The sequence below is a fragment of the Lycorma delicatula genome, chromosome 13 (genome assembly GCF_047948215.1).
Source record: "Lycorma delicatula isolate Av1 chromosome 13, ASM4794821v1, whole genome shotgun sequence".
NCBI classification, from domain to species: Eukaryota; Metazoa; Arthropoda; class Insecta; order Hemiptera; family Fulgoridae; genus Lycorma; species Lycorma delicatula.
Window position 1 is genome coordinate 15,657,690 of NC_134467.1, and position 14,074 is coordinate 15,671,763.

The 14,074-nt window shown below is 31.5% G+C and overlaps 1 protein-coding gene across 1 annotated transcript in view; it reads right to left on the bottom strand.

Annotated features, from left to right (window-relative positions):
• Positions 1 to 1,210: 1,210 nt before the first annotated feature.
• The window catches only part of dpn (deadpan), a 33,917-nt gene continuing 21,053 nt past the window's right edge, over positions 1,211 to 14,074 (bottom strand). The window contains exon 3 of the mRNA XM_075381692.1: positions 1,211 to 1,275. Coding sequence (XP_075237807.1) covers positions 1,211 to 1,275 — 65 coding nt within the window. The remainder of the gene's footprint in view (positions 1,276 to 14,074) is intronic.

Consider the following 14,074-nt stretch of genomic DNA (forward strand, 5'->3'; position numbering starts at 1 on the left):
CTTAGGTGAGTTTGCTACACGAGTACTGATCCTCACTACTTCAAAGAATGATGTAGTCTGTTGAGATCTACTTAACTGTACTGAACAAGAAATTGTGGAGGAGAAATTGTGGCGTCACCCACCGCGGGGAGTGATAAGAGTGCTGAGGGCTGAATATGAGAAGGGACAGCAAAATCCTAGCTTCTGCCTCTTACATTCTCACCTTTAACAGAACAACCCTGCTGGAGAAAGTACGTGCAGGAATATACCATCTGGATTTGCTGCAGGCTTTTGTGCCACAACACATGAGATGTTTCAGTTGTCAATGATTTGGCCATACCTGGTTCGATGCGAGAAACTGCAATATGTGTAATGTGACTCTGTTGTACGGAAATTTAATGTGTTGTTTCAGATAATTTATTTGGTCTTCAGAGTGTTTTTTCCCGGAGTGGATTACCCTCTTATACCTACAATCATACTTCCCTTTTAAAACTTTCAGAATTGGTCTGTTAGAAATAGACAGTTCTTTTAAAAAAAAAATTTGACACACCCTAACTCTAGTATCCATTTTAGTAAAAAAATAAGATTTTGAGACTGAATGAACCTTAGTATTTTCATTTTGTGTCTATTAACTGTGTTACAGGAAATATTCTTGAGTATGAACTCTTTTCGCCTGTTGTAGTTTCCCAAATTCCAGTATTGCTTGCATATTTCAAGTCTGTCACTTTCTGAAAACTTAGATTGGTATGAGAACTTGCATTTTGAACAATCTACAGCTTTAGATAGTTTTGCTGGCCTGTCTTTGTTTATGGTTTTATAAGGTTTACAGGAATACCTCATCTTTTTCACAAAGTTCTTCTTCCATTTTGCTGGAATTTGTTGGTAACTCACTGAGGATTTGGCTGGGTGAGGATTTTTTGGGGTTTTTGGGTTGGGGGTCAAAAGATAGTGGAGGCCCGGATTGGTGAAGATCCAGGGGGATTTTGGTTTGGGACGATCAGAAAGTTGGAAAAAATAGAAAAAGTGATACCCTTATAATTGTCTCTGTGAGGACAGAATATTTTTCGCCTCGAAGACGAAAAATGTTCAAAGTTTTTGTTTACTTTAATTGCATGATGTAATACTCTTGCACAGTTTTGTAGTTTAACTTAGAATAATTGTAACTAAATTATTTGGTTAAACAGGTCCAACTCCTTTGTTGTAGCATAGGAAAAACAGAAAAATCTAAATATCAGTCCATTGTCCAAATCTCACTAAATTTTGTGTCCATGTCCATCAATCTTCCACCAACAAAATCTAAAAAAATCAACAAAAAACCAATCAAAAGTACCAAAAAACAGCAGAGCAAAAACTACATGTGTCTTACCACTAATGCAGTCCCAACTCAACTATGTCAAGTTATACTTAAATTTTATTAAAATATTATGTACTAATATGCTATTCTATTTTAATGTAGTCATCAAAATTGCAAAATATATAATGAAGGTTTTAGCTGATTGTTATGTACAAATATTACTTTCATAAATTTGCTGTTGCAACAGCAATGGTGTTATAAGTGGGAAATCAAAAATAATGGTCTTAAAAGTGCTTGATAAAGAAAAATTATTAAAGTAAATTAAATAACCAAAATTTCACAACAGATAAACAGAAAAATGAATAGTAATTTAATAAAATTCACATTTCTATCTTTAATTACAAAATGTTTTTAGTTTTATGTTTTTTTTAATAAGTATACTCCTATATCCTCTCTCTCTCTCTCACACACACACATGCACATGCACACACACACACACACAATCCTAATAGCTGAATAAGATGATAAGTTTGAAAATTTTAGCTTAAATGTTAACTTTTTCTATATATCTTGTCAAAGTATACTTTTATAATGTCCAACTTTGTCAACAAAAATATAGTTCATACATGATTTTTTTTAATCTAAGTATTAAAAATTATGAATTAAATCATTAAAGGGATGGCTGAAATACGACGCACAGTTGCTCCTTATTGCAAATGAAAATGACAATCAATTCAAACATGTAAGGCAGATTAACATATTAAATATGGTAACCAGTTAAGAATGTCCTATGTGTCCAATTATGGTAAGGTATCCTATTCTAACTTACCCCTCAATTTCCCTTTCTGTATGGTTACAGATCCTAACCAGTCGGTAAAAAAAAAAAAAGGTAAAATTTTCTATTTTGGCATGATACTGACCTATAGGTTTGGTGTTGGAATCGAAACAACATAGACATTTGTACAGCTCATAACACTGCTAAGAAACTCATATATTTCGATAAATGACTGGCAGATAGCATTAGAAGAAGCAAAGACTAGATGGTGGGAACTTGTAGTGCACGAAGATTACATGAATTAGAAAATACCACTGCAATATATTAATAGATGCCAAAAGTACACATAATTTTTAATACGGGAGACAGTAAAGAAGAATTAAAATACTGGATTTAAAAATTCAAGATTTCAACTCATTAACTACAAATGCACTTAAGCAAAATACAACCATAACAAAATGAAAACATGTATTTAAAGGAATTGTGGAAATAATTATGATAGGTTGAGAGTAATGGAAATGGATGTTTTGAGAAATATTTGTAACATAATTAGTAAATACATATTTAAATGTGATGTGATTACAGAGAAGATGAAATTCAAAAATTTTCATACTATAAGATGTGCCAGTATAATAAATTTATATAGAATATAAGGTGTATGTAGGAGAAAAGGTGCTGAACTGGAGACCTACCCGAAGGAAGTTAGATTGTTACCGAAGTCTTACAAAATGATTACATTTGGAGCAATGTATAAATGAAAGAGAAACTGATTTAGTAGGAATGAGAAGACAAATGTTTGGGGGCCACAAAATATACTGCATTTGTAAAATATAACTTAAAAAAAGTTTCTGTAAATAATAAACAAATAATTAAGTGAGCCCATTATTGATATGCAACAATAATAATATACAACTGTTGCCAAACAACAAAATTTTGGATTTTACACTCATAATTCATAATTCTGTATTTGCTAAATTATAAATCTGTAATTCATGTCACATTAATAATTCTACTCACATAAAATTTTAGTGCAAAATTATAAAAAATCTTGTTTTTTTGTGAAATTATTCGTTTAGTTTAATCTCACACGCACGTACTATTCTCAAAATCTGTAAGTAAAACACCTTATAAAAGTAACTAATTAAAAAAAAAAAATTACCATTATATATATTAAGTTTGTCTATTTCCAGAGGTATATACGTTTTACTCATGTAGAAGATCGCATTAGCTAATTACTGTATATACTGAATTTGTATAATATTATATTTTTGAGGAGATGGCCTATCTCCTCAAAAATAGAGTATTTAACCCTAAATTGATAATTCCGAAATTGATCTTGAATCATACATCTATGATTTATTAGAATTATATATATATATTTTTTTTTTGTCTTCAGTCATTTGACTGGTTTGATGCAGCTCTCCAAGATTCCCTATCTAGTGCTAGTCGTTTCATTTCAGTATACCCTCTACATCCTACATCCTTAACAATTTGTTTTACATACTCCAAACGTGGCCTGCCTACACAATTTTTCCCTTCTACCTGTCCTTCCAATATTAAAGCGACTATTCCAGGATGCCTTAGTATGTGGCCTATAAGTCTGTCTCTTCTTTTAACTATATTTTTCCAAATGCTTCTTTCTTCATCTATTTGCCGCAATACCTCTTCATTTGTCACTTTATCCACCCATCTGATTTTTAACATTCTCCTATAGCACCGCATTTCAAAAGCTTCTAATCTTTTCTTCTCAGATACACCGATTATCCAAGTTTCACTTCCATATAAAGCGACACTCCAAACATACACTTTCAAAAATCTTTTCCTGACATTTAAATTAATTTTTGATGTAAACAAATTTTACTTCTTACTGAAGGCTCGTTTAGCTTGTGCTATTCGGCATTTTATATCGCTCCTGCTTCGTCCATCTTTAGTAATTTTACTTCCCAAATAACAAAATTCTTCTACCTCCATAATCTTCTCTCCTCCTATTTTCACATTCAGCGGTCCATCTTTGTTATTTCTACTACATTTCATTACTTTTGTTTTGTTCTTGTTTATTTTCATGCGATAGTTCTTGCGTAGGACTTCATCTATGCCGTTCATTGTTTCTTCTAAATCCTTTTTACTCTCGGCTAGAATTACTATATCATCAGCAAATCGTAGCATCTTTATCTTTTCACCTTGTACTGTTACTCCGAATCTAAATTGTTCTTTAACATCATTAACTGCTAGTTCCATGTAAAGATTAAAAAGTAACGGAGATAGGGAACATCCTTGTCGGACTCCCTTTCTTATTAGGGCTTCTTTCTTATGTTTTTCAATTGTTATTGTTGCTGTTTGGTTCCTGTACATGTTAGCAATTGTTCTTCTATCTCTGTATTTGAACCCTAATTTTTTTAAAATGCTGAACATTTTATTCCAGTCTACGTTATCGAAAACCTTTTCTAGGTCTATAAACGCCAAGTATGTTGGTTTGTTTTTCTTTAATCTTCCTTCTACTATTAATCTGAGGCCTAAATTTGCTTCCCTTGTCCCTATACTTTTCCTGAAACCAAATTGGTCTTCTCCTAACACTTCTTCCACTCTCCTCTCAATTCTTCTGTATAAAATTCTAGTTAAGATTTTTTATGCATGACTAGTTAAACTAATTGTTCTGTATTCGTCACATTTATCTGCCCCTGCTTTCTTTGGTATCATAACTATAACACTTTTTTTGAAGTCTGATGGAAATTCCCCATTTTCATAAATATTACACACCAGTTTGTATAATCCATCAATCGCTTCCTCACCTGCACTGTGCAGTAATTCTACAGGTATTCCGTCTATTCCAGGAGCCTTTCTGCCATTTAAATCTTTTAATGCTCTCTTAAATTCAGATCTCAGTATTGTTTCTCCCATTTCATCCTCCTCAACTTCCTCTTCTTCCTCTATAACACCATTTTCTAATTCATTTCCTCCGTATAACTCTTCAATATATTCCACCCATCTATAGACTTTACCTTTCGTATTATATATTGGTGTACCATCTTTGTTTAACACATTATTAGATTTTAATTTATGTACCCCAAAATTTTCCTTAACTTTCCTGTATGCTCCGTCTATTTTACCAATGTTCATTTCTCTTTCCATTTCTGAACACTTTTCTTTAATCCACTCTTCTTTCGCCAGTTTGCACTTCCTGTTTATAGCATTTCTTAATTTCCGATAGTTCCTTTTACTTTCTTCATCACTAGCATTCTTATATTTTCTACATTCATCCATCAGCTGCAATATATCGTCTGAAACCCAAGGTTTTCTACCGGTTCTCTTTATTCCGCCTAAGTTTGCTTCAGCTGATTTAAGAATTTCCTTTTTAACATTCTCCCATTCTTCTTCTACATTTTCTACCTTATCTTTTTTACTCAGACCTATTGTGATGTCCTCCTCAAAAATCTTCTTTACCTCCTCTTCCTCAAGCTTCTCTAAATTCCACCGATTCATCTGACACCTTTTCTTCAGGTTTTTAAACCCCAATCTACATTTCATTATCACCAAATTATGGTCGCTATCAATGTCTGCTCCAGGGTAAGTTTTGCAGTCAACGAGTTGATTTCTAAATCTTTGCTTAACCATGATATAATCTATCTGATACCTTCCAGTATCGCCTGGCTTTTTCCAAGTGTATATTCTTCTATTATGATTTTTAAATTGGGTGTTGGCAATTACTAAATTATACTTTGTGCAAAATTCTATAAGTCGGTCCCCTCTTTCATTCCTTTTGCCCAGCCCGTATTCACCCACTATATTTCCTTCCTTGCCTTTTCCAATGCTTGCATTCCAATCTCCAACTATTATTAAATTTTCATCTCCTTTTACGTGTTTAATTGCTTCATCAATCTCTTCGTATACACACTCTACCTCATCATCATCATGGGCGCTTGTAGGCATATAGACGTTAACAATCGTTGTCGGTTTAGGTTTTGATTTTATCCTTATTACAATGATTCTATCGCTATGCGTTTTGAAATACTCCACTCTCCTCCCTATCTTCTTGTTCATCACGAAACCTACTCCTGCCTGCCCATTATTTGACGCTGAGTTAATTACTCTAAAATCACCTGACCAAAAGTCGCCTTCCTCTTCCCACCGAACCTCACTAATTCCTACTATATCCACATTTGTCCTACCCATTTCCCTTTTTAAATTTTCTAGCCTACCAACCTTTTTCAAGCTTCTAACATTCCACGCTCCGACTCGTAGAATGTTATTTTTTAATTTTCTGGTGACCCCTTCCTTAGTAGTCCCCACCCGGAGATCTGAACGGGGGACTATTTTACCTCCGGAATATTTTACCAAGGAAGGCGCCTCCATTATTGCTATGTGAAAATGCAGAGAGCCACATTTTCTTGGAAAAAAAGCAGCTGTAGTTTTCCATTGCTTTCAGCTGCGCAGTACTCAAGAGGACTGAGTGATGTTGATATGGCCGTTTAAGTCGTCCTGACTCACGCCCCTAACAACTACTGAAAGAGCTGCTGCCCTCTTTCAGGAATCATTCCTTAGTCTGGCTCTCAACAGATACCTCTCCGATATGGTTGCACCTTCGGTCCAGCTACTCTGTATCCCTGAGCACTCAAGCCCCCTCACCAACGGCAAGGTCTCATGATTCATAGAGGAGGATATATATATATATATATATATATAAAATCTTAATTACTTAATACTGTATAAGGAATGTAACACACAATCGCTCATGAATAGGAAATGAAAATAGTCAAATGAATCGAAAATGTCATGAAAGTAAATTTTATACAAAAAATTAAATTTATTTTTTTCATGTTGAAAAAATAATTCAAATGAACCGATTCCATTAAAGAAGAAAAATGACATATTTTCATATTTTTTATGAATTATTTCAGTGTTTTGATTAGTTTATCTTTTATAAAAACACATTTCACCTAACGGTTAACCAGTTTTCTCATTCTATCGATGAAAAATTCTGACAGTATTTCCTAGAACCACAACCTCGATGCATCCTTTGGTTCATCACCCGTGGTGAAATGAGTATCCTTAATAACTAGCATTATCACGTTGCAGAATTAATGGTTCTGTGGATTGTTGGGCAAGATGCATATCTTCGAAGGAGTTTTAATGTTTTAATGTGTGGCACAGAATTTACAGTTGACTCGTCCTCCTGGTAATCAGTCATATACATTTGTTTGGAATCCCAGAACACTATTAAGAGAATTTTCTTTTGCAGAGGATTGCTTTGAATTCTTTTTATTGTGGCAAACTATAATGTTGGTATTCTGTATTTGCGTTCTTCTCTCAGCCCATAATGATGCATCCAAGTTTCAATTTCTGTCACATTATTAAAAAAAAATTATCTCCCTTCTTAAAATAACATTTCCTAACAGGAATATTTTAGCTGTTCACAAGATTCCTTTTGTTGCTGTTAACAAGATTTTTTTGTATACCACCACCATGAAAACATTTACAGCAGCCCAGTTGTTCAATAATAAGTTCTGTTCGTTATTTTTTCTATCTGGTGGCGATGCCTCATAATGTGATGCAATGATCATCTTGAATTAATTAATCCATATTCTTTTGGGAATGAATCACAGAAACCGGTTGAGGACTACAAAGTTTATCCTTAATATTTGCTTCACCAGTTTCTGATGCATATAATTTTATTTTCTGCCTACTCACAGTACTTCAATTTAACGATTTCATCACCGTTAATGACTTTTAGTTGAAGTTGAATTTCAATATCGTTCACTTTTTCTGCAGATAAAAATTTTATCTTTCCATGTTGTTTTAGATGTGTTGAATTGCAGGAGTACTTGACCTTAACAATAATGACTAACAGAAAATAAGAGGGTGTGGATTGACAAGTTTTGGAAAGTTAGTAATAGAGGAATGTACTACAAGATAACAAAACCTGTCCCTTTGTGCGACATCTTGTTCTCCTGTTACATTCTAGTGCCCATTACATCTCAGCTGTCCATCATAAATTAAAAAAAAAATTAGTTTCTGTTCTCATGTAGAAATTTTAATGAAATATTTTTTTAATTTCATAATTTTTTAATGTTAATTAGATAATAAAAATTCATATATATATATATATATATATATATATATATATATATATAGATATATTTGCTGCAGCAGTATATACTATGAAATTGTATTCTTACAAGATAATATAAAATTATTATAGCGTTATTAGGCTTATTTAAAAATTTTCCAATCAAATGTGCTCATTAGTAACTAGAATGGTAGTACTCATATAATTTCAGAAATTAAAAATATCAGTATTAACAAATATCCAGTACTGATCAGAATGGACTGCCTATGAGGTGCCTTTAAATCCATAGATCATTCTTATTTTTGATCTTATAGTTTATCTTACTGTAATCCTCCGATGGAATCAGTTATTTTGTTATTTTGTTAGATGGATGATGTTATTACTTTAAGATCTGTTTCCAAACAGTTCTTTGATATAAGGAGAAAAAATCAAGTCAGTTGTAAAAAAATTAGTTAAAACAAAATCTTGAATATTTATTTGTACTTGAATATTTCCATCTTCCGAAGGATGAGTACCTGCTTTTCATTATTTTTGGTCTCTCTTTTGGTGTTGACGTAAATCTTGATCCTAGCACTTGGAGCAGTCTGTGTTTGGGCCAGTGTGAGGAATCTTTATTTCTTAGATATGTTCATAATTAGAAACCTACGGCTGAAGAGCTTTTCAGGCATCATGATAACATATATTTTTTTTATTTTGTGAAACAGGATAAAATAAATTATATAATTTAAAAAAAATAAAAAATTAGTCTATTTTACAGAAGAGTAATTTTTTTTTGAAATTAATTGATGTAATTTTTTTTTTTTTCAGCAATCGAACAATAATGGTCTGCTTTGGACACAATGGATGCTATGGGCCTGGTGGCATTTTGGTTTTGGTGATTTTGATTACTATTATAGTTATTCTGACGATACTGATGATATTTATGATACTGATTATATTTAAGTTATAATGAAGCGCCTACCTTCATTCCTACCTGTTTCATGGACGGTAGGAATGTTCCTACCGTCCATGAAACATATGACTAGACGGTTGTCTAGTCATATGTTTCATAAAACATATGACTAGACAACCGTCTAGTCATAGGGAATCTATGTTTATCGGTTTGTCTATCGATAAACATAGATTCACAAACATAGGTGAATTAAGACGATGCCAAACAAGCGAGGTCAAGACAGATAAGATAAAATACACTTGAAATTCTGCAAAAAACAGAATAAGACGATGCCAAACAAGCGAGGTCAAGACAGATAAGATAAAATACACTTGAAATTCTGCAAAAAACAGAATAAGACAAAGCCAAACAAGCGAGGTCAAGACAGATAAGATAAAATACACTTGAAATTTGACAAAAAACAGAATAAGACGATGCCAAACAAGCGAGGTCAAGATAGATAAGATAAAATACACTTGAAATTCTGCAAAAAACAGAATAAGACGATGCCAAACAAGCGAGGTCAAGATAGATAAGATAAAATACACTTGAAATTCTGCAAAAAACAGAATAAGACGATGCCAAACAAGCGAGGTCAAGACAGATAAGATAAAATACACTTGAAATTCTGCAAAAAACAGAATAAGACAAAGCCAAACAAGCGAGGTCAAGACAGATAAGATAAAATACACTTGAAATTCTGCAAAAAACAGAATAAGACGATGCCAAACAAGCGAGGTCAAGACAGATAAGATAAAATACACTTGAAATTTGACAAAAAACAGAATAAGACGATGCCAAACAAGCGAGGTCAAGATAGATAAGATAAAATACACTTGAAATTCTGCAAAAAACAGAATAAGACGATGCCAAACAAGCGAGGTCAAGACAGATAAGATAAAATACACTTGAAATTTGACAAAAAACAGAATAAGACGATGCCAAACAAGCAAGGTCAAGATAGATAAGATAAAATACACTTGAAATTCTGCAAAAAACAGAATAAGACAAAGCCAAACAAGCGAGGTCAAGACAGATAAGATAAAATACACTTGAAATTCTGCAAAAAACAGAATAAGACGATGCCAAACAAGCGAGGTCAAGACAGATAAGATAAAATACACTTGAAATTTGACAAAAAACAGAATAAGACGATGCCAAACAAGCGAGGTCAAGACAGATAAGATAAAATACACTTGAAATTCTGCAAAAAACAGAATAAGACAAAGCCAAACAAGCGAGGTCAAGACAGATAAGATAAAATACACTTGAAATTTGACAAAAAACAGAATAAGACGATGCCAAACAAGCGAGGTCAAGATAGATAAGATAAAATACACTTGAAATTCTGCAAAAAACAGAATAAGACGATGCCAAACAAGCGAGGTCAAGACAGATAAGATAAAATACACTTGAAATTCTGCAAAAAACAGAATAAGACAAAGCCAAATCAAACGAGGTCAGTACAGGCTAACATAAAATAGACCCTTAAAATTTGACAAAAACAGAATAAGACGATGCCAAACAAGCGAGGTCAAGACAGATAAGATAAAATACACTTGAAATTCTGCAAAAAACAGAATAAGACGATGCCAAACAAGCGAGGTCAAGACAGATAAGATAAAATACACTTGAAATTTGACAAAAAACAGAATAAGACGATGCCAAACAAGCGAGGTCAAGACAGATAAGATAAAATACACTTGAAATTTGACAAAAAACAGAATAAGACGATGCCAAACAAGCGAGGTCAAGATAGATAAGATAAAATACACTTGAAATTCTGCAAAAAACAGAATAAGACGATGCCAAACAAGCGAGGTCAAGACAGATAAGATAAAATACACTTGAAATTCTGCAAAAAACAGAATAAGACAAAGCCAAATCAAACGAGGTCAGTACAGGCTAACATAAAATAGACCCTTAAAATTTGACAAAAACAGAATAGACGATGCCAAACAAGCGAGGTCAAGACAGATAAGATAAAATACACTTGAAATTCTGCAAAAAACAGAATAAGACGATGCCAAACAAGCGAGGTCAAGACAGATAAGATAAAATACACTTGAAATTTGACAAAAAACAGAATAAGACGATGCCAAACAAGCGAGGTCAAGATAGATAAGATAAAATACACTTGAAATTCTGCAAAAAACAGAATAAGACGATGCCAAAGAAGCGAGGTCAAGACAGATAAGATAAAATACACTTGAAATTCTGCAAAAAACAGAATAAGACAAAGCCAAATCAAACGAGGTCAGTACAGGCTAACATAAAATAGACCCTTAAAATTTGACAAAAACAGAATAGTCGATGCCAAACAAGCGAGGTCAAGACAGATAAGATAAAATACACTTGAAATTCTGCAAAAAACAGAATAAGACGAAGCCAAATCAAACGAGGTCAGTACTGGCTAACATAAAATAGACCCTTAAAATTTGACAAAAAACAGAATAAGACGATGCCAAGCAAGCGAGATCGACAGATAAGATAAAATACACTTGAAATTCTGCAAAAAACAGAATAAGACGATGCCAAACAAGCGAGGTCAAGACAGATAAGATAAAATACACTTGAAATTCTGCAAAAAACAGAATAAGACAAAGCCAAATCAAACGAGGTCAAGACAGATAAGATAAAATACACTTGAAATTTGACAAAAAACAGAATAAGACGATGCCAAACAAGCGAGGTCAAGATAGATAAGATAAAATACACTTGAAATTCTGCAAAAAACAGAATAAGACGATGCCAAACAAGCGAGGTCAAGACAGATAAGATAAAATACACTTGAAATTCTGCAAAAAACAGAATAAGACAAAGCCAAATCAAACGAGGTCAGTACAGGCTAACATAAAATAGACCCTTAAAATTTGACAAAAACAGAATAGACGATGCCAAACAAGCGAGGTCAAGACAGATAAGATAAAATACACTTGAAATTCTGCAAAAAACAGAATAAGACGAAGCCAAATCAAACGAGGTCAGTACTGGCTAACATAAAATAGACCCTTAAAATTTGACAAAAAACAGAATAAGACGATGCCAAACAAGCGAGGTCGACAGATAAGATAAAATACACTTGAAATTCTGCAAAAAACAGAATAAGACGAAGCCAAATCAAACGAGGTCAGTACAGGCTTACATAAAATAGACCCTTAAAATTTGACAAAAACAGAATAGACGATGCCAAACAAGCGAGGTCAAGACAGATAAGATAAAATACACTTGAAATTCTGCAAAAAACAGAATAAGACGAAGCCAAATCGGACGAGATCAGTACAGGCCCATATACAGGATCATATATGGATCAAATTCGGCAACATATAAATTTACTAAAATATTAATATAATTAGCAATTGTAAATTATATATTTATTATGCTAATAATTAGCAAATCAAATTAACTTTGGTTCTGAAAAAAAATAATAAATTTTTAAGATTGTGTTATTTTCGAATGATTTTTATTTTAATAAAACATATAAACATAGCCTATATCATAATAATAACTATTATTATTAATAAATAAATTTTAAAAAAGAAAAAAGATAAGCAATAAAATAAGAATTCTACGTAATATAAAATACTTTTAAATCTGTTGTATATATATACAACAGATTTAAAAGTATATGAAGAAAAGACATAACAGATAAATAAATCAAAATATAAATATTTGGCGCAAAATAAAATTAAAAAACAAAACAAAAAGCAACTTTATAATATTAATAATAATTTGTTTATAATAGCAGAATTGTTTTATTTGTTGTTTTTTACTATTTATATTATAAAAAAATAAATTCTGGTTTTTGATGTCAGTGTAAAATCTTTATTATAATCAAAATTTTACCAATAAAAAATTTTTTAAATATATTTTCAAAAGTGACATGCAATTTTTCATTCATTTTCATTGATGATTAATAAATTTGAACATATGAATAATCATTAAACAAAAAATACATACATAGGACAATAACAATAATACAAATGTTTAAGTATTAAATTATTTGTGTCTTATTTGTTATGTGAAGTTTTTGTGGTAATTTAAATTTTCTTCATTTGAACTCAATACATCATGAATATACAGAAGTAGCAAACATTTAAAAAAAAAAATTAAATAATATTTAGAAAAATTTTATATAAAAAAATTATTTGAAAACGATTAAAAAAAAGATTAATTACTTATAAGAAAGATAAGTTGGTTGGTTGAAAAAAGGACATGTGTATATATATATATATATATATATATATATATATATATTTTTAAATACAGTAACAAAATTTCAGCATTATAAAATAAAATTACTTTATATAATCAGAGATAATTAAAAAATTCACATAATTAATAATTAAAATAGAAATGGCTGAATATTATTAAAAACATACAAAAAATTGTCACTAGAAAATTTTATTACATTGTGGTGTCAGTTTCATGTAAAGAAGTTTAATGTTTAATCATTTTAACAGTTTACTAAATTTAATAATTTACATAAATTGTATATACACATAACAAATTATTTTAAAGGAGTTCAATTTAAACAAATAAAAAATAACCTTTTTTTTGAAAGTTTTTATAACATTCTAATTAAAAATTAAATCTAACATTTTAATACGATTTCTAAATATACATCATAATGCTTTCAAATCCTTTTGTAGAAATTTTCAGCACAAACACATCTGGTGTTTTTAGTATGTTGTTGACGTGTGAGAATATGAAAATGGAAATTTTGCAGCATATGAAAATTGATATGCTGATCAGAATTCAAACCCAGTACCTCCAGATGAAAGGCTCAGATGCTACACCATACCGCTAGAAATCAGCTTATAAATAATTTTTATTAATATGTATAATAAAAAACGGAAACTCTGCATATTTGACACTTCAGATTAATAATATTGATTGAATTTTGGTGTTCTCCATGGTAGAGTGGTAGCCTCTCGGCCTTTCATCCAGAGGTCCCAGGTTCGAATCCCAGTCAGACATGCCATATTACATACACTACAAATTTCCATTTTCATATTCCCTCACACAAGT